The sequence below is a fragment of the Lolium rigidum genome, chromosome 3 (assembly GCF_022539505.1).
Source record: "Lolium rigidum isolate FL_2022 chromosome 3, APGP_CSIRO_Lrig_0.1, whole genome shotgun sequence".
Lineage (NCBI taxonomy): Eukaryota > Viridiplantae > Streptophyta > Magnoliopsida > Poales > Poaceae > Lolium > Lolium rigidum.
In genome coordinates, this window is record NC_061510.1 from 268,911,687 (window position 1) to 268,936,729 (window position 25,043).

Consider the following 25,043-nt stretch of genomic DNA (forward strand, 5'->3'; position numbering starts at 1 on the left):
ATGGTAGCTAGCGAGCAGGCTCAGTGTTAAACACTTAAGCAGGCTCCTCGAACACTTCAGCTGGTGCACATGTGATTCTAACAACATTTATTTAGAACAGTTGTGTAACAGCAGGAATTCTACGAACTACCAAGCCACAACAACGCGGTTCTATGTTCAATCGAGCTTAGGAACCAAAACATTTCACCTAAACTCACTTTAAATGTACCCGGGCCTCGCCATGATCCCATACAAAACCTAAACAACTTCCCCCAAATCAGCGTTCTCCATAAATCCAACCCTAAATCCTAAGCACGCCGGGATCCCGAACCTCACCTCGCCGTTACCGCGACAGGCCAAGCCTCTGACGAAAATTAAAACTAGGTCTGAATTCTCAAACCCCGAGGCGGGGAGCTCGGAATTGGCGAACCCTCCGCCTACCACCACGGGAGCACGTTAGCGAGAGCACGGCGGGGGAGAGGGAGATTGCTGTACCTGGAAGATGGAGAGGAGGAGGCGGCGGCGGCGGTGGCGGCGGCTAGGGCGACGAAGCAACGGCAGCCGGCGAGGGTACCGGACGGGGCGGAGGAGGAGGCGACGGCTCCGGAATTTGGGAGAGGGAAAGGGGGGAGCTCGTGCCGTGGTTGAGCGCTTTATCGTCACCAGTCGGACACGAGAAAGGAGTGCCGTCCACAGTTTGAGATTCAGATGGCAGATGATTCCCAGTCTTTCTTTCTTCGACTACTAAGAGCATCTCCAACAGAGGCTGTAAACTAGCGCTGCGCTAAAAAAACTGTCAATATACAGCGCGCAAACGCGTTTTCCGTCCTCCAGCAGACGCTGTAAAGTAAGTCGCGCTGTAAATATTTTAGTGCGCGCGGCACTTTGCTCTATCCCAAACGGTATATCTGGTGCGCGGGCTAGCGCGCGCTGTAAACACCGCAATCTTTCCCCCCGCGCGAAGAAAAACTGATCTGAAATGTCGTCTGCCTCTCCGAGCTGCGAGGACGAGGAGCTCCGTCGGCCGCGCCCGGCCTTGCCTGGCCCTCCGCGCTGCGACGACGAGGATGTCCGCTGGCCTAGCCTTCCCCCCCCCCGCATCCTGGAGCTTGGCGGACGCGAGGATGCGGCCGTCGTCCTCGTCCCGCAGCTTGCGGAGGTTGCAGGAGCCGGCCGCCGAGGCCGCCGTCGGTCCGCCAGCGTGACGCTGCGCCAACACCCTCCCCTCCATCATCGAGAGAATCCTCCACTGACCTGGCCTGGGCGTCCGCCGAGCTCCGCCTCCGCTTGCTTGTTGTATCCTCAATCGATTGCTAGCTTGCTGCACGCGACATGGAATGGACTAGTTCTGAATTGATTGCTAGCTTGCTTTCTTTGTTTGTTAGATCGATTGCTAGCAAGATGCGCCGTATAGTTGTGAATTTAGTTGATTTTTCTAGATTTATTTATGGCTTGTTTGATCTTGTTTGTTGTATGCATGTTGAAGAAACTTGTTTATGGAGCTCTATTTTACAGCCTCTGGTGAAGGGCTTGTTTTTGCCTTCCTTGTTGCGCTGTAAAATAGAGCCTCTGCTGAAGCTCGCGTCCGCGTCGCGCGCTATATCCGGATTGAGCGCGCTGCAAATGACTTTTACAGCGCCAAATTTTAGAGCCTCTGTTGGAGATGCTCTAATGCCATGCAAAAGCGATACTGGGTTTGATTTTTTTTTTGACGAATACGACACTAGCATTAAAAAAACATCGAACAATACAAAGCATGCCAAGAAAAACGAAAATTACAACGAGATCCTTGAGAAGTCATTCATCTTTAACCTCCAGACCATGTCGACGGCGCGCCGCCACTGCCGCTCCTCCCTGAGTTGGCCTAACGTTGTTGGTTGCGGATGTGAAGTCGCCGAACAGGTCGAAAAGACCACATCCGTCCCGGAGACGAAGAAGTAGGATGAACTGCTGATGAAGCTCCTTGACGATCAGAAGATCTCCACAGCTAGACAAAATCCTCGAAGACCACACCATATCCACAAGCTTCTCGACGTCGCTGTCGAGATGGGGTTAAACCCGGGGAAACGTTATTGCACGAGGCGCCGCCACCACCACCCGAGTGCCGCCCCTACAAACAGAATCCCTAAAGACGGGAAACGAAGCCCTCAAAACTGAAAAACGGAGCCTTCCCACCAACAAGAGCGCAATCCGCCATACCTCCATGGCCCGAAGGCCACGAAGAAGGCCAGATCAGAGGTGCCATCGACGAGAGGCAGAGGAACCCTAATCGCCTGAGGACTCTCACGAGTGAAGGGGTATAAAAATACTACTAGGTTTTTGCGATACTAGGTTTGATGTGTAGTCTTTGATCAAGATTCCAAATATTATTTTGAAATAGTAGTTTAATATGTATAGATTTTTCTCTAGAGTTGTTTGATTTGTAAGATTAAATATACAAACATTTCCATTGAACTATTTTGCATTACTTAGGCGTCCAGTGCTCCGAGGCAAAACGGATACCAAAAGTACCGTGTGTTTGGGTTTCGGTCGTGGACATCAAATTGGTTGCTATGGCACGATTGATCGTTTGCGTTGAGGATGGCTCCAGCTGCCCAACGCAAAATAACTTGTTGACATTTCTTTAACAGAAAGTAACTTACATAGTGCCAAATAAAAAGGACTACAAATGAAACCCTATCCTGATGACACGCCTCGACGGTCGTCGGTTTGATGACGACCACAGGTATGGCCGGTAGAGAGTGCCATGTTGGGCCGGCGGCGGAGGCATTGGCGCGGGAGGAGGAGGTGGCGGTGTACACGCGTGCAGAGGCAATGGAGCTCGCGTGCGTGTTGGCATGACCGGAAGAGGCACAGGCGCACCAGGGCGGACTCGCGCAGCTGGACGGCGAGGTTGTTCCCTGACCGTGCTCCTCTTGGTGGCGGCCAGCTTGAAGGCCTCGTCCTCCATGAGCTCTGATGGCTGGATCTCCGGGTTCACCGCCACGTCTGGAGCAGCGCCGTTGATGAAGAGGGTGTCTTCCTGGTCTCCGTCCTCCTCCTCGTCGTAGCCTTCGTCCTCCTCCTCGTCGGTCAGGCCAACTCCAAGGTCGTGGTTGAAGACGTCCACGTCGCCGAGATAGCCCGCTTGGCGACGCGGGTCAAACTCCCAAGCTCAACGTGAGCCAGTTGTCGGAGTGGAACTGGCGGCGCCACACCTTGTCATGACGCTTGTGGCCCTGGCACGGCACCGGAGGCACCGACACGTGACGGGATTTGAGAAGCCAACCGAAGGGCAGGCTCACATCCCCATGGCGTCGTCATGTTCTCCTTGAACAGCTAACACGTCGATTGACACACGCTCCTTCTTCTTTCCGCCACGAGACGAACCGGCCTCATGGTCGTGTTTCGGCCTGCGGAACGACCACCCCTTGCACATGTGTTCGGTGTGATTGAGATCGGTTGGCATTTAGATGGATTACCATAATCCATCACTTGCACCACTCGTTTTTTGCTTGTTCTTTTCCTTTGGGAAACAAACTTTGGGCTGTTTTTTTCGTGGCTATTTCCGTACAGATGATTATAAAATAATCTCATCACAACACACTTCAGCAACCGCTAACTGGTAAAAATCAAACGAATGAAGCCATTGAGAGGTAAACCGAGTCGAAACATCACAAAGTATTGTCTGGAATAACATGTTCCGCTGTTCAAAAAGTAAATAGATGAATACAAAGTTCTTCCATCTCGCCGTCTACCAGCGGGGTCGACCCACCTACGGAGTACTAAAAAGGATGTCCTGGAATAGCAATGGCTAGCAGCCACACCATAGTAGAACCAGTACCAGACGGCCTTGCTTGATTCAATATCCCAGTCAACACAGAAACTAAAAGCTGCTTAAAAGTAGCTATCAGAATGTCCGTCGAACATGGCTCATCAGAATGGCTGTTCTTTTAAAGCAAAATGGTTTGATATTACAAACCGAAAAGAGATGATACACATAGGCCAACATATACTCAAAGCGAAATTTCTGGGCCCATCAATCGCTCCTCGGCTAACTCCTTGAGCCTCTGAGTTACCTTGTCAGCAACACCCAGGTAAGCTTGTGCTGATGCAGAGTTCGGCGAAGATATTACAATTGGTTTTCCTTCATCCGAGCCTGTTCGGATGTCGATTTCAAGAGGTATCTATTAAAGGTCAAAGAAGGAAACAGTAAGATGAAGCTATATATAACATATTCTCACGACAACACTACTACATTAGCCAAGCAGTAAACATAAGATTTGGCTGGGATAAAAAGGGACAAAGGGTCATTCTGAGATATCGCACAATTAGCCATGTCCTTGTTGTGCTTCAACCATCAAGTATATATGACATCTGCACCAAAATCTCCATACTCGACGATGTACAAAATTACTAATTACGAAACAACTGAAAAAGGAACTTAAAATTGGAAGTGCCTGACTAGACTATTACGTCACACAAAATTAAGCCACATTATCAGCATAAACACGTAAATTCTTGCATATCTCGAAATGATTCATTAAAGGAACTATTCTCATCCACAGTACATACTTGTATGAACCATAGAGTAAACTATTCAGCCATTTGGCACCATGTAGTTACAGCATTACAGATAGCGATATTGTTTGAGCAAATCAATCCAAACAGATTAACAACCAGCAAGTCATGCTGTGCAATCATTTGTAATAACTCTCATTGCTGAAACTTTGTAACACAAAACCATGAAAGACATGTACGGACCGATGCCTAACATTCATCCAAACTGAAAAGTTAGGTTGTTCATTCCGAGTTCCGACACTATTTACTCAAAACTAAATGCAAGACGGTAGCTATAAGAAGTTCATGCAAATTATATTAAACTCTGACGAATTTTACTCACCTCACCAAGAAATTTCATATCCATGTCCTCCGCAGTTCTCTGAGCTCCACCATTCCCAAAAATGTAAGACTTCTCATCACACTTTGGGCACTTGAAGCAACTCATGTTCTCTACTAATCCTAGAATCTGTCAAAATGTACAACTGAGTTGTGCTGGAAAGAGTGGAAGACTCGATGAAATATTGTGTAATGGCACAAGCTACAGATTTAAGCTAATTACTTTTCACCTGTCAAATGAAATATTCCTACTGTGATTGGCTCACATGAATAGACATGTGAAGAGACAACAATCACTGATACTATTTGGCAATAATATTAACAAAAATAAACAGGGCAATGAGCGGTGTAACAGGAAATATAATTCTGAAGGCTCAAGCAGTTAGAAACCTAGAAAGAAGTACAGAAATCACAAAACAGAAGTTAAATGGAACATACAGGAACTTGAACTTTACGAAACATGTTTGCTCCTCTTCTGGCATCAATCAGAGCGATATCTTGAGGAGTAGAGACAATTAAAGCACCTGCAGAAACCAAATGTAAACAAATATTCAAAAAGATGTTCACATTGATGTTGAATCTTCATAGAGCAGACTTGTAAATACCAGATAAGCGAAGCCTTTGGGACATTGATAGTTGAGCGTCACCAGTGCCTGGGGGCATATCAACAACAAGAATATCCAGATTACCCCAGGCTACTCCCCTTGTCATCTTCTCAAGAGCACTCATTACCTGATACCAAAAACGGTGGGCTGTTAGGGTATTTGTTATGATCGACGCATTTCTGATTTCTGAGCTAGCACATATCAACTCATACCATGCTACTGTTATGGATTCAAATAAAGTACATTGCAAAAAATTCCATGTGGTTATAACAAATAACTTTGTAGTTCAAACTAGGCACAAATAATAGTTAAAGCATGCTTGCTATTTCCAATGGCTTACTTGCGCAGTAATATGGTTTCCAGTGGTTCATTTTCATGATTTTTCTACAGATACTTTTATATTTATTAAGGATGACAACTGGACAGGAATGTTATTCAGACATCTGAAATGAGAAGTTAACGGAAACATGTGCAAAAACAAACCATAGGACCTCTCCAAACGATTGGCGCATCTTTTTCTACAAGAAACCCGATGGACATACATCGCACTCCATGGTTCTCAACTGGAATCATCTTCATGTCTACAGAGAGAGGAAGTTACAGTAACCAACAGAGACGTGGCAAAACATAAGCAAAGGAGCAGGCAAAACAATTTGCAATGCAGGTAAAATTCTGATAACTAAAAGGTGAAAGCGCCAAGCATCACAGTTCACACACTATTTGGTATTTGCTGACTAGTACAGAATTACAGTCTGGATAGTTCTATTCAACTCAACTCATAAACACAAAACATCTCTGTCGCAATTTAAGACTGTCTGAAGTATAGTTTGTCACATGGATTTGGTTGAAGGGGAAAGGACGAGAGGGGCCATATGATTCAAGCTTTCAGTTGAACTGTGACTACTGATATGAACAATATTTGATGCTTACATACTTAGAAATGAAGTAGCAACAAAATGTACATGCGAACTGAAGCACCATTCAGTAAAGGAAATATGGAAACTGGTTTTGAATACATAATTACATTGTTCCAAGTACTTCTCCATATTTTAACAGACATAGGCCATCTGAGTTTTGGTTCATTCAGAATTAAGAACAGAGATATCAATTGGCAATGGAAAATTGCAAAGTTTCTAACAGAGACGTCTCTTCGTGTCTTCCTGCATACAGTTTTGGATTATGTTTTAGTATAATAAAGTTGTGCTGAAACTAACACTTATTCAAATCTAATTCCAAAATGAAATTATGCATGAAAACTGTGGGAAAACAATAATAGGTATCTGGTAAGGTCTTAGAAAATGTAGCAGTAAGGTAAGCACCATGAAAATAGAAACCTAGTAAGCCACAAACAACAAAAATGCAGCTAGTCATTGTAGCATTGAACTTTTAAGGCGGAAACATATTTACATGTACTTTATGGCACATGGTGAGAGAGGTAGAGCTGATAGTGATACCTTCACTTACTTCAGGCTTTTCATCCAGATGCATCATTGTAGGAATGGATGGTCCATATATGTCAGCATCTAGCAAACCGACTTTAAGCTTGAACTCCTTTGCAAGTGCTACAGCAATGTTAACTGCAACAAAACAAGTATCCGGAGCATCAGAAGTTGCTGATCTTGATTTAGTATAAGTTTGGTTATGATATTATGCATGAAAACTGAAGACAAATTATGCACCTATATGGCTATATCATTGGCATCTAGCTGCCCCAATCCTCCTCTAAAACAGAACAATAACATTGAATACCTTAACCAGCATCAATTGTATTTCATGAAAGTTAATGGGCATATATTATGTCTAGCATCATTTCTACTTCCATGTGAATTTACAGATTTTTTTTCCTTTTTGAAAGTATGAATCTAGAATCCTAAAGCCTATGCTGATATATCTTACAAGTTTCTTCACCTATATAAATTTGGAAAGAGAGACCAAAATCAAACCTGCAGTGGTGGACTTGCCGACACCACCTTTCCCCGAGGCGACCGCAATGATGTCACTTACGCCACTGATTGAGAGGCCGCCCTTGGCGGCGGCGGCGCTGTAGCATCTCTTGCCACCAAGCAGGCCCTGTAAAGAAAAAGGACAATGAGCACATTGGTTCATCAAGACTTCAGAGTAATTCGGTCGAAATGGGCTTGAAATGGATGCAAGTAGGCAGCGGATAATTGGGGAAAATTGAATCGTTAGTCGAAGAGCTTGTGGCCTCACCGAGCGAGAGGCGATCCGGAACATCGGGAAGAGATAGCCCTGCCGAAAAGAGAACGCCTCTTCTTCTACTTCCCTTCTCTGTTCTGGGATAGTTTGGTGGATTTGAGGGGTGGACGCAGCGGAAGACTCGCGATGGAGGGCAGCGGTCGCGGGGAGGTTGAGGAGCCGTACGAGAGGGGATCCTGGGAGGAAGTCGACGGCGGCGTCCGTGATGGGGACCGGGCGACAAGGTCGCTGCTGAGGACCGTCGGGCGCGGCGGCGAAGAGTGTGAGAGAGGAGGTGGATAGAGCAAGGAGCGGTAGCGGCGGCGGCGGCCGTATTCTGGAGGAGCGTCGGCGGCGGCCGTTTTGGGGTGTGTTTGGTTCAAGAACAACCAGGGGGAATGGATTGGAACATACTAGATTTTGATGTGCGCCTTGGCACACGACCCGTAATGTACATTTTATATAACTACGATAAATAACAACTGTTAACTTGATAAGATAATTCTTAGTTTCACAAAACCTTGTTAGCAGGTTGGAATTAGGATAAGGCGTACTCCGCTGTCCTCCTCCACCCAATCTACCACCAAAATTGAGGGGGTAATTACGGAAAACCAAAACTGATCATGGGTGCATATGCACCTGGTATGTATAAAACATATTTCAAAAAGTAAAAAAATTTAGGAAAACAATTTAATATGTAGAGGGACATGTTCTATGTGTACACGTAAAGTTTCACGTAAAACTAACAATTTTTATACCCTGTGTAAAAAAGACAAATAATGCCTCGAGAAATAGACTATTTTAACACCAAAAATTTGTCTTTTTAGTACAGGGCACAAAACATATCGTTTTTTGCTGAAACAACTTTGTGAACATGTAACATGTCAAGGTATACACGATACATTTTTTTATATTTTTTTAACATTTGAAAATATGTTTAATATGTATTTCAAATAAAGGGTGCATATACACCCAGGTGCAGAAACACCCAGCTGGGGTAATTAGTCCAAGAAAGAAGCCAAAGTTTGAATAGAGGGAAGGGAGCAGTGAAGCAAAACCCTTACACCTGGACAATACAGCCTACACAGATCTTCGTCGCAGGCCGATAATGGCAAGGGGCCCCTTAATGAATCTCCGTCCTAGGGGTTGTTCCTGCTAGGGCGCGGTGTCCACCTCTGGAGCGTCACCATCACATTGCCCTGACAACATATCTACAAATGAAGGAAAAAAACATAATCACTCTTGTTATCTGAGCTAAAACAAATGCCAAGACATATTTAACTTTCGTCCGCTGTTCTACATCAATAAGCAGATTTTGAATAATGTCATTTGTGTGAAATGAGATTGAGAGCACCACTCCATATTTCACTCATAGGCTTGTTGCCGCTGACCTTGCAATTTCCTTCCACCATGTAAATTGATCTCTTATGTACGCTTTGTTCCTCAGCATCGAATGGGTTGTAATCTAAAAATATAACTGTAAAGTCATTCCTTAATATTAGCTTAAATTGGAAAAACATATATTATGGTCTTGTTATCGAAGTCCGACTACTAATGTGAAAATGGATGAATTCTCTATCTCGGACATATCAAGCATCCCGGCTATGAAAAGCTTTTCTTAAAAGAAATACAATAGTAAGAGACCAGGGTCAATAATATTCACATAAGCAACATGAGTAAACGATATTAGAAAGAAGACAAAATCCATGAGAGAAAAACCAGTATCGAAAAGACAAAATCTAAATGAAAAGATGCATCGAGTAGGGTGTTGTTTTTAGGATAGTTGTCTACCAGCAGTACAGTTGCGAAAAGAATATTGCAGTAATACTAAGCAGCAAAGATTAGATCTAAGAAAAACTAAATCCAGTGCAGCGTGAATATAGGCATGGGGTTAACAGAAATATTGAGGATATTATTGATCTAGGCATGTTTATAATTAGCTGAAACTGGGCAGGAGACAATAACGATATGGTGTACTTCTATTATACACCATTTCCATTGGTCGAGATGGATCCAATGCGAACGAAAATAAACATCAACACCTAGGGCCATGGCATAACTTGGTATTTTCTGCACACACCGTCAAAGGGGTAGATTGCTGGCCATTCATGTCATCATTTACAAACATATCTAGGGACACCACAAGTGTACTGTATGTTGTAGGGAAATAGAGTTGCGTAGTTTGTGTACAAACTAACTTGAAAATTTGGAGTACCGTGCAGAAAATTACAAAAAAGAACAATTTACACATGACTAAGAGAACAATAGGCAATGGCAGCCGTACAAAGCGGAGAACTGCAACACCATCTATATACACCTGACAGTCTGACACACTTAAATAAGTGATCAGTTTTACTAAAAATAAGGGATCCTTGTACTACCTCTTAAGAGGAACCTCACTTACTTCATATATATCCAAGTAAATTAACTTTCATGGATAGTAATGCGTAAACCCGTGAGTCAATGGGTTACTCACTGAAACAATGACAGAATATTGTAAACTTCAGTTGAAAAGATACCATGTGCACCGTCCTGAGCTAAATCGCATATATATGATCTAAAATAATTATATTATATAGCATGGATGTATGCTTCTTGGGTTCGATTGGGTATATCACAGGTGTTTCAACTACAGCTCAATATTTGGCCTCAAGTAGCACTACAAACTTTGGGTACCTTGCCTTCCATATAATCCGGTGAGACAATGTCAATCGGGAAGGAGATTGTTAAAAACATGCAATGAATCAAGAGGAGTAAAGGATACAACTCAGTTCATAAGGAGTATGAGTAACCACGGAGTTGCAGCGCGGCTGCTTTTGTGGCCAGTTCCTTGCGGTAAGCCTTGGGATCGACATTCGATGGCATGTTCTCCCTCCCTTCGTAAAGCATAAATCCAGCCTCATTAGTTCCATTCGTTGCTATAAGATTTAACCGATTACTCGGAAGACACACGGAAAGCACATCGGTGGCGGAACAATCTTTGCAAGGATTTCTAAACAGACTTGAGATGCACTTCCTCATTACAAGCAATTAGGTTGTCTGCACATGCATAAATGAACACCTTAGATTTTCCATAAGGAATTTCTTGTACCATAGTTACTGTCAACCTACAACCATACCACAAAATTCATTCATCTATTTGTTAAAAATAGGTGTTGCTTTGAGCGGAAGATGAAGTGGCTCTCAGCAGGGAAGTGGGAGCAACTTACATGCATCCCGACACATAAAAAAAGATGCAGTTTTGACAATACTAAATTTGTGTCTTATCTAAACACTGAAGTTCATAATTATTAGTAATTGGCATCACACATTTGATACAATTTAGTGAATCAACCATGAATGGGACAAAACTTTGTATAATTCATAAAATTGACACATGCATCAAAACCTAAAGATTTAAACAAAAAATGGCACCTAAATTGCCTAAACAATATTTTACAACGCTGAATAAATCAAAAATATCACCACCACAGAGTTCAACAAGGGCACCTAAATTTGTATGGTTGTGCCCAAACTGGAGAATCGCCAAAACTTGCAGTAATTAGGACTAAGAAAAAAAGAAGCCAGCATTTAATAGCCTGAAAATAATTTAGTTCTCTCTATACCAGGAAAGATCTCAAATCTCATGTATTAGTATCATGCAGGTGGAATATATATAGAGGTACCAAAACATTTTTACATCAGCCGAATACTGGAAGATCTTAAATCTTATGTATTAGTATCATGAAGCTACATATAGAGGTAACAAAACGTTAGTTGATTTACCTTGAGCTATCTTAGCCCTTGTTTTGTCACTGGAGTAAACTCGACTCCCTAGGCACCAGCCAGATCATTACAAAACCAAAATTCAAATTCAAGCATCCAACAGCTCACTGCATAAAACCTAAAGCACTCAACACTGGCTATATCAATCAAGAAAAATAGTCCAGTGGCAGATTTCACCTAAATGTAATGAAAATAAACAACAGTTAGCAGTCAATTATAGCTTGGCAAGAAGATAAAATTTCCTAAAGAACAATATCGCTAAACTGATGATCCTTTACCAAGGCTTGTTACATTTCTTGTCTAATGGTGCACATCTGAATTGTAACTGGCATCACCTTTTTTTGTACATGAGATATCATTTTGCAGCACGCACACACACACATACACAAAACTATATACGTTAAAAAACATCGATGACACATAGGTAAAAAATCAGCGACGACACATAGAAAATGGTAAATGTATCCCGAGCGTAGAGCTTGCAACACGCATAAGCCCGAAGGGAACAATCCATATCCGTAAAGTAAAAAAAGGGAAGTACACCACTAAGAGAGGCCAAACTAAGAAATGTCCAGAACTGAACAACTAAGGTTAGCACTTTATACCTAAATACCTAGAAGGTTCTCTAGCACTAAACAACTTTATAATGTAAATCTGAAAATCATTGTCAGTCTCATCACCTAATTTGTTATTTGGCAACCAGATTTTGGGAAAATCTCGTATGTGAATTAAAGAAAGGCAATCTTATAAAATAACCGACCAGTCCCCGATTAGTTGTAGCAATTACCCTCAAAAGCATGACCCTATCTTCCAATTTCCTAGATCTGACACGAAAACAAAGTCAAAGATGAGAGGAAACCTGCAACCGAGTGTCCTCTCAGACAAAAATGACCGAGCGTGCCTTTGCTTTCCTCCCTGCAAGTGATGGGGGCAGATGAGTGTGACCTGTTGTAATTAAAAGGAGGCAAGAAAGAGACATTAATTTTGAGGGTGAGATAGTTCATGACCTGGAGATGAACTTCAGGCTTGCAAATTTCGCCGCCTTCATTGCCCATATACTGCTGCTTGGCTGCAGCAAGGACGCCGGCGTGGGGCTCGCCGGCTTCCTTGTCCACCTCCCGCCAGCGCGGCATCGAGGAAGGCCGCGTCCGACAGCCATGGCCCTGCCTCGCCGGAGCAGACGAAGACGAGGCGAGCACGGCCATGCCAGGAAGAGCCGCTCTCCGCAAGGGGCCCCACGCAGCCTTCGTTGCCTGCGTCGCCGGCGGCCCCGCGCGCGGCGCCCCCGTCGTCCTCTGCCTCCTCTGCTCGTCCCCCGACGCGCTCGCCCGCCCAGCCGCCTGTTGGAGATATGCCCAAGAGGCAATAATAAAATGGTTATTATAATATATCTTTGTGTTTATGATAATATTTGCATACCATGCTATAATTGTATTAACCGAAACATTGATACATGTGTGTTATGTAAACAACAAGGAGTCCCTAGTAAGCCTCTTGTATAACTAGCTTGTTGATTAATAGATTATCATAGTTTCATGATCATGAACATTGGATGTTATTAATAACAAGGTTATGTCATTATGTGAATGATGTAATGGACACACCCAATTAAGCGTAGCATAAGATCACGTCATTAAATTCATTTGCTATAAGCTTTCGATACATAGTTACCTAGTCCTTCGACCATGAGATCATATAAATCACTTATGCCGGAAGGGTACTTTGATTACATCAAACGCCACTCGCGTAAATGGGTGGTTATAAAGGTGGGATTAGGTATTCGGAAAGTATGAGTTGAGGCATATGGATCAACAGTGGGATTTGTCCATCCCGATGACGGATAGATATACTCTGGGCCCTCTCGGTGGAATGTCGTCTAATTAGCTTGCAAGCATATGAATGGTTCATAAGAGATGACATATCACGGTACGAGTAAAGAGTACTTATCAGGAGACGAGGTTGAACGAGGTATAGAGATACCGATGATCAAACCTCGGACAAGTAAAATATCGCGTGACAAAGGGAATCGGTATCGTATGTAAATGGTTCAATCGATCACTAAGTCATCGTTGAATATGTGGGAGCTATTATGGATCTCCGGGTCCCGCTATTAGTTATTGATCGGAGAGGAGTCTCGATCATGTCCGCATAGTTCTCGAACCGTAGGGTGACACACTTAAGGTTTGATGTCGTTTTAAGTAGATATGGAATATGGAATGGAGCTCGAATGTTGTTCGGAGTCTCGGATGGGATCCGAGACATCACGAGGAGGTTCGGAATGGTCCGGAGAATAAGATTCATATATGGGAAGTCATTTTCCGGGGTTCGGAAAAAGTCCGGTGTTTTGACCGGAGCTTCTAGAAGGTTCTGGAAGGACCGGAATAGTCCGGAATATTATGGAAGGTTCCGGAAGTGTCCGGGACGACCCGGGATGTCTAAGGAAGTCCGGAGGGTTCCATAATAGGTGCAACCACGTTGCCTTAAGGGAAAATGAGTCTTTCCTTAATGCAATTTCGGAATTGGCAAAAGAGTCCGAGTAGGACTAGGTTTTCGAACCGGAAACCTATCGGAACTCGATCAAACTTGGGGGCAGGTTTTTGGACGACCCAAGGGGCTTGGCCACCTATTTAAAGAGGCCAAGGGGCACCCCAAGGGCACCACAAGTCGCAGCCCTAGCTCCCCAAGTCGCAGCACCACCCTGCGCCCAAACCCTAGCTACTCCCTCCTCTAACTTCTTCTCCCGCAGCGCTTGCGGCGAAGCCCTGCCGGAGATCTCCACCACCACCGTCACCACGCCGTCGTGATGGCGGGATTCCGAGGAGGATCTACTACATCCGCTGCCCACTGGAACGGGGAGGAGGACGTCGTCTTCATCAACACCGTACGTGTGACCGAGTACGGAGGTGCTGCCCGATTGTGGCACCGTCAAGTTCTTCTACGCGCTTTTGCAAGCGGTCAAGATCTTCTACGCGCTTTTGCAAGCGGCAAGTGATCGACTACATCCACCACGAGATCTAATCTTGTTAGGCTTTGGAAATCTTCGAGGGTTAGTCTCATGATCTTCTCGTTGCTACCGTCTACTAGATTAGATCTTGGCTTGTGTTTTCGTTCTTGCGGTAGGAAAATTTTTGTTTTCTATGCTACGAATCCCTTCAGTGGTATCAGAGCCGTGTCTATGCATAGATTGGTTGCACGAGTAGAACACAATTGTTTTGTGGGCGTTGATGCTTTTGTTGTCTTTAGTTCGTGTACTTTGCATCTTGCGGCATAGTGGGATGAAGCGGCCCGGGCTAACTTTACATGACCGCGTTCATGAGACTTGCTCCACGTTCGACATGCAAATTGTATTGCATAAGTGGCTTTGCGGGTGTCTGTGTCTCCCACTATAGTGAAGATCCAATTTACTCTTTTTATTGACAATACTAGTATCACCATTGTGGTTCATGTTCGTAGGTAGATTGGATCTTACTCGAAAACCCTAAACCACGTAAAATATGCAAACCAAATTAGAGGCGTCTAACTTGTTTTTGCAGGGTTTGGTGATGTGATATGACCATGATGTGATGATGACTATGTATGAGATGATCATTATTGTATTGTGGCAACCGGCAGGAGCCTTATGGTTGTCTTTATATTTCATGTTGTAGTATTATTTAAAAGTAGTTGTAATAGTTGCTACACACGGTGAACAACCATGAAGACGGTGCCATGGACCTTGACGCTACGCCGACGATGATGGAGATCATGCCCGTTGATGATGGAGATCATGTCCGTGCTTTGGAGATGAAGATCAAAGGCGCAAAGACTAAAGGGCCATATCATATCACATATGAATTGCATGTGATGTTAATCCTTTATGCATCTTATTTTGCTTAGATCGCGACGGTAGCATTATAAGATGATCCCTCACATTAATATCAAGATAATAAAGTGTTCTCCCCTCGTATGCACCATTGCTACAGTTCGTCGTTTCGAAGCATCTCGTGATGATCGGATGTGATAGACTCTACGTTCACATACAACGGGTGTAAGCCATGTTTGCACACGCGGAATACTTGGGTTTGCTTGACGAGCCTAGCATGTACAGACATGGCCTCGGGACAACGGAAACCGAAAGGTTGAACACGAGTCATATGGATGATATGATCAACATGTTGATGTTCACCATTGAAGCTACATCATCTCATGTGATGATCGGTTTTGGTGTAGTGGATGTGGATCGTGTACCACTTAACAACTATGAGGGATGTTGTATTAAGTGGGAGTTCATTAGTAATTAGATTAAAACTTGAACTAATTATCATAAACATAGTCTGAGTAGTATTTTGAATTAAATTTGTAGAATTGGCATCCGTTTTTCTACCATGCGTTAGTCTTGTAATTGAGATTGAAATACTGTTAAGTCTGACAATTAACTTTACGGATCTGGTACCGTATTGTTAAAGAATCAAGAAATAATTAAGTCCTATTGCAAACTTTTAGTAAACCTCACATTGTTGACTCAAAGAGCTATGGTTTCAATTAGTACCTACAATTATCTTGTCTCCGTGAAACTTGATGTTCAAATTTGTTTGAAAAGTAAGGAGCTGAAAAGTTTTGTTTTCAGAAAGAATCGAGGTATGAGATATATGCGATATCTAAGACCTTACTGCAAGATGATAGAATATAATCTAGTGAGACTACATAAACTCATAAGTTTTATGGGAATGTACGAAGGTTGAAGACGCCAGGCGTCCCAATCCTCCAACTATTGGGGCACTAATAATATTCGCATATCCATGAAGTGATCGTCCTTAGTATGCACCGTTGCTAAGACTCGTCGTTTCGAAGCATCTCGTGATGATCGGGTATCATAGATTTCACGAGTGCATACAACGGGTGCAAGCCAGATTTGTACATGCGAATACTAAGGTTAAACTTTACGAGCCTAGTATGTACAGACATGGTCTGAAAAGTCGTCATGGTATGATGGATAAAATTATGAGTGAAATTGTTCATCATATTACAAAGTTACTAATAGTGAAATCTAGAACACTTGTCATATGATGATCAACTTCAAAGAAAGAACCTCAAGGTTATTGGTATTTGACCAATGGACCTAGAAGTTATTGAAGGTGAAGTGTTTTCTGAGAATGAGGAAAACTAAAAGAGAAACTACAAAAGATATTTTGGCAAAAAGAAAGAAAAGACTAGAAAGTCTAGCTCAGGTGTATATAAATGATATACATGTTATGGATGTATTCCTTGTTTGGTAACATAATGAAATTCTTGGGTATTTGTACTAGATTGGTTAGTATGAGATGTCATACAATACAACGCAATACAAGAATACGATGGCCTAAGTGACTGATAAGGAATATGGTAATAATGCACGTCTGGAACATAATAAAGTGTTATTATGTTTGTCGTTGGCATTCTACCTAGCCCTTAGAATTTATAATAAAGAACTTAATAATTTTTATTTTGCTCTAGTCAAATGAAAACAATGAGTTGTTCAAATTATGACATTACTCCATGTACGATGGATAAGTTATTATAAATCTTAATGGTGAAACACACATACATAACACTGACGCTAAAATGCCATAAGGCAAATGATTTGAATTCCATTTATTTGTGGAACCGCCATTTAGGTCATGTTAGAGAGGAACGCATGAAGGAACTCCATGCAAATGGATTTTTGGAGTCATTTGATTTTTGAATCATTTGGCGCTTGCAAATCTTTTCTAAAAGAGAATGACTTAAATACCGTTCATAGGCCAAAAGTTGAACGGGCAACTAACTTTGTGGAAACATACATGATGATGTATGTGGTTCACTCGGGCATAGTTGTGTGCGGGAGATTCTTCTACTTCATGAAAACTTCCAACAATGAATTGAGTATATATTTGTGGATATATTCGATAAGGAAGAAGTTTGAAACATTTGAATGGATTCAAATAAAGTTCAGCATGAAGTGTAAATCATCGTAATAGAAAAGTCAAATAGCTATGATTGGATCATGGTGGAAATATTTGAATTACGAGTTTTAGCAAACATCTAAGAGAGTTATGAAATTTTTTCTACAACTCACATTTCTTGGAGTATCATAATGATGATGGAGTATCTGAGAGATGTATCCAAACCTTGTTGGATTAATGATGAGATAATATAAAATGACGCCATTATATTTTTGTGGATTATACTTTAGAGACTACCGCTTTTACACTAAATAGAGCATCATCATGATCCGTTGAAATGACACCATACAAGTTATGGCATGGGTATGAACCCTAATAGTCTTTTCTTATATTTTGGTATGCATAGCATATGTAAATAAGTTTACAACCAAAATTGGATGAATGTCTTTGTTGGTTATCCCAGAGAATTGATTGGGAATTCTTTCCACTATGAAGTAAAAAGACAAAAGTGTTTGTTATAGTTACTTGCTTATTTCCAAGAAATTGTTTTCTAGCGAAATATTTGAGTGGGAGGACAATAGAACTTGATAAGGTTTATGAACCTGAGCATAATGATCAGAGTAGCGCAGCGTCGGAAATGGTTCCGGAAGCGGCCACGATGATCATGGCTCCCATGACTACAAAGTGTTTTAGCCATGGAGATCGAAGTACCTATTGAACGTTGTAGGTTTGGTTTACTTTGTGATCAAATAAATGATTTGTGGACAAAGGATTGTTTTTTGAACAATGATAAACCAACTACAAACAAAGAAGTTATGATGGGCCCTGACTCCGTTAAAATGGCTATGCGCCATGAAATCCAAGATAGGTGAATACTTTTTGAAAGTAAATGAATCTATGAAAATGATGGACTTGGATGAAATATCCTTGAAGAAGCTCGACTTGTCGAAAAATTGTTTACGACAAAGTTCAAAGAGTTGACTACGATATGATTAGATCTACCGTAGCAATGCTTATAGTCTATGTGGATTATTCTAGTAATCGCGAGATATTTCTTTTATGAGATATGCTAGTAGGATGGCAAAATACATTACTTAACGAAGTGTGTATTAAAGGTGTATACAAGTTGCAACCAAGAGTTTTGCTAGTCCGTAGAATACTAGATAGGAATACGAACTTCAATTGGATGAAGTGAGTATTGCGGAGTTGGAATCTTCACCGGATGAAATAGTCAAAGAGTTTTTGATTTCATCAGAAACGATGAAGATGCTTGCATTTGCAAGAAATTAAGTGGGAGCGTTGAGACATATTTGTAATACTTTATGTAGCTGACATATCGTTGATTATAAATATTGTAATTATATAATTGATTAAAAGGTTTCATTGAGAATTAGCTTCAATGAAAGGATATGGATCGAAACATATTTAGTGTCAAGATCTATGAAGATAGATTGAAACACATAATAAGTTTAAGTCAAAGTACATAGAATGAATATTGAAGTAGTTCAATATAAAAATATAAAGAAGGTATTCTTTTCATGTGAAGTTTTAACAAGACTTGAGTATATATGACACTCAATGAGTAAAAACACATGAGTGATTATAGATCATAAATAATATGTACACAATCAGATGTCCTGTGCTCTAAAAATGTTATGAGCATATACCAGAATGATTCATGTGATGATCATTGGATGGCAGTAAGAATATCCTTGGGTACTTTAGAAGAACTAAGGATATATATATATATATAATTTTGTATGAGGTAATGACAAACAAATCGCTGTAAATCGTTGCACCAATATTAATTTGGTCACATATAAAAATAAATTTCAATCTCAATTAGGCTAAGTGTTGTTTAAAAGGTAGCACAATGATAGATTTAGAAGAGTTCTAAATTTTGTGACGGATTCTACAATAGAAGGCAGAGTATGTCATTGTTTTGACAATGATTGAGGATGTTTAGGTCGAGGAGTTCTTTGAGAACTTGGTGTAGTTCCGATAGTGTCAGAACTTTGAAGCTATATTGTGTGTGACAATATTAGTGACATATTTCAGACCGCGGAATTAAGGTTCCACCAGAAGACCAAACATATTTAATGCCGACTCATTTGGAAAATGAGTGATGCTTTGAGACGCAAAAGAATTGCAAAATACATACGTTTCTGAGCATGTCAGAACCGTAGACTAAAACCTCTCCCGTAAGCAAAACATGATAAAGCACCGGAAGGCCAAGGTGTTATATCTTTACAAATGTAAACTAGATTATTGACCCTAGTGCAAGTGGGAGACTGTTGGAGATATGCCCAAGAGGCAATAATAAAATGGTTATTATAATATATATTTGTGTTTATGATAATGTTTGCATACCATGCTATAATTGTATTAACCGAAACATTGATACATGTGTGTTATGTAAACAACAAGGAGTCCCTAGTAAGCCTCTTGTATAACTAGCTTGTTGATTAATAGATGATCATAGTTTCATGATCATGAACATTGGATGTTATTAATAACAAGGTTATGTCATTATGTGAATGATGTAATGGACACACCCAATTAAGCGTAGCATAAGATCACGTCATTAAATTCATTTGCTATAAGCTTTCGATACATAGTTACCTAGTCCTTCGACCATGAGATCATATAAATCACTTATGCCGGAAGGGTACTTTGATTACATCAAACGCCACTGCGTAAATGGGTGGTTATAAAGGTGGGATTAGGTATTCGGAAAGTATGAGTTGAGGCATATGGATCAACAGTGGGATTTGTCCATCCCGATGACGGATAGATATACTCTGGGCCCTCTCGGTGGAATGTCGTCTAATTAGCTTGCAAGCATATGAATGGTTCATAAGAGATGACATATCACGGTACGAGTAAAGAGTACTTGTCAAGAGACGAGGTTGAACGAGGTATAGAGATACCGATGATCAAACCTCGGACAAGTAAAATATCGCGTGACAAAGGGAATCGGTATCGTATGTAAATGGTTCAATCGATCACTAAGTCATCGTTGAATATGTGGGAGCTATTATGGATCTCCAGGTCCCGCTATTAGTTATTGATCGGAGAGGAGTCTCGATCATGTCCGCATAGTTCTCGAACCGTAGGGTGACACACTTAAGGTTTGATGTCGTTTTAAGTAGATATGGAATATGGAATGGAGCTCGAATGTTGTTCGGAGTCTCGGATGGGATCCGAGACATCACGAGGAGGTTCGGAATGGTCCGGAGAATAAGATTCATATATGGGAAGTCATTTTCCGGGGTTCGGAAAAAGTCCGGTGTTTTGACCGGAGCTTCTAGAAGGTTACGGAAGGACCGGAATAGTCCGAAATATTATGGAAGGTTCCGGAAGTGTCCGGGACGACCCGGGATGTCTAAGGAAGTCCGGAGGGTTCCATAATAGGTGCAACCACGTTGCCTTAAGGGAAAATGAGTCTTTCCTTAATGCAATTTCGGAATTGGCAAAAGAGTCCGAGTAGGACTAGGTTTTCGGAACCGGAAACCTATCGGAACTCAGTCAAACTTGGGGGCAGGTTTTTGGACGACCCAAGGGGCTTGGACACCTATTTAAAGAGGCCAAGGGGCACCCCAAGGGAACCACAAGTCGCAGCCCTAGCTCCCCAAGTCGCAGCACCACCCTGCGCCCAAACCCTAGCTACTCCCTCCTCTAACTTCTTCTCCCGCAGCGCTTGCGGCGAAGCCCTGCCGGAGATCTCCACCACCACCGTCACCACGCCGTCGTGATGGCGGGATTCCGAGGAGGATCTACTACATCCGCTGCCCGCTGGAACGGGGAGGAGAATGTCGTCTTCATCAACACCGTACGTGTGACCGAGTACGGAGGTGCTGCCCGATTGTGGCACCGTCAAGTTCTTCTACGCGCTTTTGCAAGCGGTCAAGATCTTCTACGCGCTTTTGCAAGCGGCAAGTAATCGACTACATCCACCACGAGATCTAATCTCGTTAGGCTTTGGAAATCTTCGAGGGTTAGTCTCATGATCTTCTCGTTGCTACCGTCTACTAGATTAGATCTTGGCTTGTGTTTTCGTTCTTGCGGTAGGAAATTTTTTGTTTTCTATGCTACGAATCCCTTCAGTGGTATCAGAGCCGTGTCTATGCATAGATTGGTTGCACGAGTAGAACACAATTGTTTTGTGGGCGTTGATGCTTTTGTTGTCTTTAGTTCGTGTACTTTGCATCTTGCGGCATAGTGGGATGAAGCGGCCCGGGCTAACTTTACATGACCGTGTTCATGAGACTTGCTCCACGTTCGACATGCAACTTGTATTGCATAAGTGGCTGATGGCGTGTAACTCACACGTTCGTTGGGAACCCCAAGAGGAAGGTATGATGCGCACAGTAGCAAGTTTTCCCTCAGAAAGAAACCAAGGTTTAATCGAACCAGTAGGAGCCAAGAAGCACGTTGAAGGTTGATGGTCGCGAAATGTGATGCGGCGCAACACCGGGGATTCCGGCGCCAACTAGGAACCTGCACAACACAACCAAAGTACTTTGCCCCAACGAAACGAGTGAGGTTGTCAATCTCACCGGCTTGCCGTAACAAAGGATTAAACGTATCGAGTGGAAGATGTTTGCAAAGAAAACAGTAAAACAAGTAGATTGTATGCTATGTAAAGAATAGGACCGGGGTCCACAGTTCACTAGAGGTGTCTCTCCCATAAGATAAAAGCATGTTGGGTGAACAAATTACAGTCGGGCAATTGAAAAATAGAGAAAGGCATAACAATGCATATACATGACATGGTAAATATAGTGAGATTTAATTGGGCATTACGACAAAGTACATAGACCGCCATCCAACTGCATCTATGCCTAAAAAGTCCACCTTCAGGTTATCGTCCGAACCCCTCCAGTATTAAGTTGCAAAGCAACAGACAATTGCATTAAGTATGGTGCGTAATGTAATCAACAACTACATCCTTAGACATAGCATCAATGTTTTATCCCTAGTGGCAACGAGCACATCACAACCTTAGAACTTTCCGTCACTTGTCCCGGTATCAATGAAGGCATGAACCCACTATCGAGCATAAATACTCCCTCTTGGAGTTAAGAGTAAAAACTTGGCCGAGCCTCTACTAGTAACGGAGAGCATGCAAGATCATAAACAACACATGAACAATAGATTGATAATCACCATAATCATAGTACTCTCTATCCATCGGATCCCGACAAACACAACATATAGAATTACATATAGATGATCTTGATCATGTTAGGCAGCTCACAAGATCTAACAATGAAGCACAACAAGGAGAAGACGACCATCTAGCTACTGCTATGGACCCATGGTCCAGGGGTGAACTACTCACTCATCACTCCGGAGGCGACCATGGCGGTGTAGAGTCCTCCGGGAGATGAATCCCCTCTCCGGCAGGGTGCCGGAGGCGATCTCCAGAATCCCCCGAGATGGGATTCGCGGCGGCGGCGTCTCAGTAAGGTTTTCCGTATCGTGGCTCTCGGTATCGGGGTTTTCGCGACGGAAGCTTTAAGTAGGCGGAGGGTCAACGCGAGGGGCCACACGAGGGGCCCGGGGGATAGGTCGGCGCGGCCGGGGCCCGGGCCGCGCCGGCCACCCCCTGGCCTCCTCGTGGCCCCACTTCGTTAGGTCTTCGGTCTTCCGGAAGCTTCGTGCAAAAATAGGACCACGGGCGAAAGTTTCGTCCAATTCCGAGAATATTTCTTTACTAGGATTTCTGAAACCAAAAACAGCGAGAAAACGACAGCTGGCTCTTCGGCATCTTGTTAATAGGTTAGTTCCGGAAAATGCATAAATATGACATATAATGTGCATAAAACATGTAGGTATCATCAATAAAGTAGCATGGAACATAAGAAATTATCGATACGTTGGAGACGTATCAGCATCCCCAAGCTTAGTTTCGCTCGTCCCGAGCGAGGTAAAACGATAACAAAGATAATTTCTGAAGTGACATGCCATCATAATCTTGATCATACTATTTGTAAACATATGTAATGAATGCAGCGATCAAAGCAAAGGTAATGACATGAGTAAACAAGTGAATCATATGACAAAGACTTTTCATGAATAGTACTTCAAGACAAGCATCAATAAGTCTTGCATAAGAGTTAACTCATAAAGCAATAAATCAAAGTAAAGGTGTTGAAGCAACACATAGGAAGATTAAGTTTCAGCGGTTGCTTTCAACTTGTAACATGTATATCTCATGGATAATTGTCAACATAAAGTAATATAACAAGTGCAATATGCAAATATGTAGGAATCAATGCACGGTTCACACAAGTGTTTGCTTCTTAAGGTGGAAGGAGATAGGTAAAGCTGACTCAACAATAAAAGTAAAAGAAAGGTCCTTCAAGAGGAAAGCATCGATTGCTGTATTTGTGCTAGAGCTTTTATTTTGAAAACATGAAACAATTTTGTCAACGGTAGTAATAAAGCATATGAGTTATGAAAATTATATCTTACAAGCTGCAAGCCTCATGCATAGTATACTAATAGTGCCCGCACCTCGTCCTACTTAACTTGGACTACCGGATCTTCGCATGCCATGTTTCAACCAAGTGTCACAAAGGGGTACCTCCATGCCGCTTGTACAAAGGTCTAAGGAGAAAGCTCGCATTTCGGATTTCTCGCTTTTGATTATTCTCAACTTAGACATCCATACCGGGACAACATGGACAACGAGATAATGGACTCCTCTTAAATGCATAAGCATGTAGCAATGATTATTATTCTCATATGAGATTGAGGATATATGTCCAAAGCTGAAACTTCCACCATGGTTCATGGCTTTAGTTAGCGGCCCAATGTTCTTCTCTAACAATTTTGCATGCTCCAACCACTAAAATGATAGACCTTCGGACAAGACGGACATGCATAGCAACTCACATGATATTCAACAATAGTTGATGGCGTTCCCCGAAGCATGGTTATCGCACAACAAGCAACTTAATAAAATATAAAGTGCATAAGTACATATTCAATACTACGATAGTTTTTAAGGCTATTTTGTCCCATGAGCTATATATTGCAAAGGTGAATGATGGAATTTTAAAGGTAGCACTCAAGCAATTTACTTTGGAATGGCGGAGAAATACCATGTAGTAGGTAGTTATGGTGGACACAAATGGCATAGTAGTTGGCTCAAGGATTTTGGATGCATGAGAAGTATTCCCTCTCGATACAAGGTTTAGGCTAGCAAGGTTTATTTGAAGCAAACTCAAGGATGAACAAGTGCAGCAAGACTCACATAAAAGACATATTGTAAACATTATAAGACTCTACACTGTCTTCCTTGTTGTTCAAAACTCAATACTAGATATTATCTAGACCTTAGAGAAACCAAATATGCAAATCAAATTTTAACAAGCTCTATGTATTTCTTCATTAATGGGTGCAAAGCATATGATGCAAGAGCTTAATCATGAGCACAACAATTACCAAGTATCACATTATCCAAGACAGTTTAGAATTACTACATGTAGCATTTTCCAATTCCAACCATATAACAATTTAACGAAGAAGAAACTTCGCCTTGAACATTATGAGTAAAGCCTAAGGACACATGTGTCCATATGCAACAGCGGAGCGTGTCTCTCTCCCACAAAGTGAATGCTAGGATCCATCTTATTCAAACAAAAACAAAAACGAAAACAAACCGACGCTCCAAGCAAAGAATACAAGATGTGATTGAATAAAAATATAG

The 25,043-nt window shown here is 42.1% G+C and overlaps 1 protein-coding gene across 1 annotated transcript; it reads right to left on the reverse strand.

Annotated features, from left to right (window-relative positions):
* Positions 1–3,888: 3,888 nt before the first annotated feature.
* LOC124699466 (iron-sulfur protein NUBPL-like) lies at positions 3,889–7,830 on the reverse strand. Its single transcript, XM_047231763.1, has 8 exons — positions 7,674–7,830; positions 7,406–7,532; positions 6,917–7,039; positions 5,946–6,043; positions 5,463–5,589; positions 5,296–5,381; positions 4,862–4,987; positions 3,889–4,145 (listed from the first exon to the last, which is right to left on the reverse strand). Exons 1-8 carry the CDS (start codon positions 7,695–7,697, stop codon positions 3,975–3,977), a joined length of 882 nt encoding a protein of 293 aa, XP_047087719.1. The 5' UTR covers positions 7,698–7,830; the 3' UTR covers positions 3,889–3,974.
* Between the last annotated feature and the right edge of the window lie 17,213 nt (positions 7,831–25,043).

What these genes read in the sequence shown, in the direction of transcription:
- LOC124699466 (XM_047231763.1), bottom strand. Translation starts at nt 7,697, where the DNA reads ATGTTCCGGATCGCCTCTCGCTCG. An exon ending in TCCGGATCGCCTCTCGCTCG is followed by an intron (nt 7,533 to 7,673) that starts GTGAGGCCACAA and finishes TTTTCTTTACAG; the next exon opens with GGCCTGCTTGGTGGCAAGAG. An exon ending in TTCGTAAAGTTCAAGTTCCT is followed by an intron (nt 4,988 to 5,295) that starts GTATGTTCCATT and finishes ACATTTTGACAG; the next exon opens with ATTCTAGGATTAGTAGAGAA.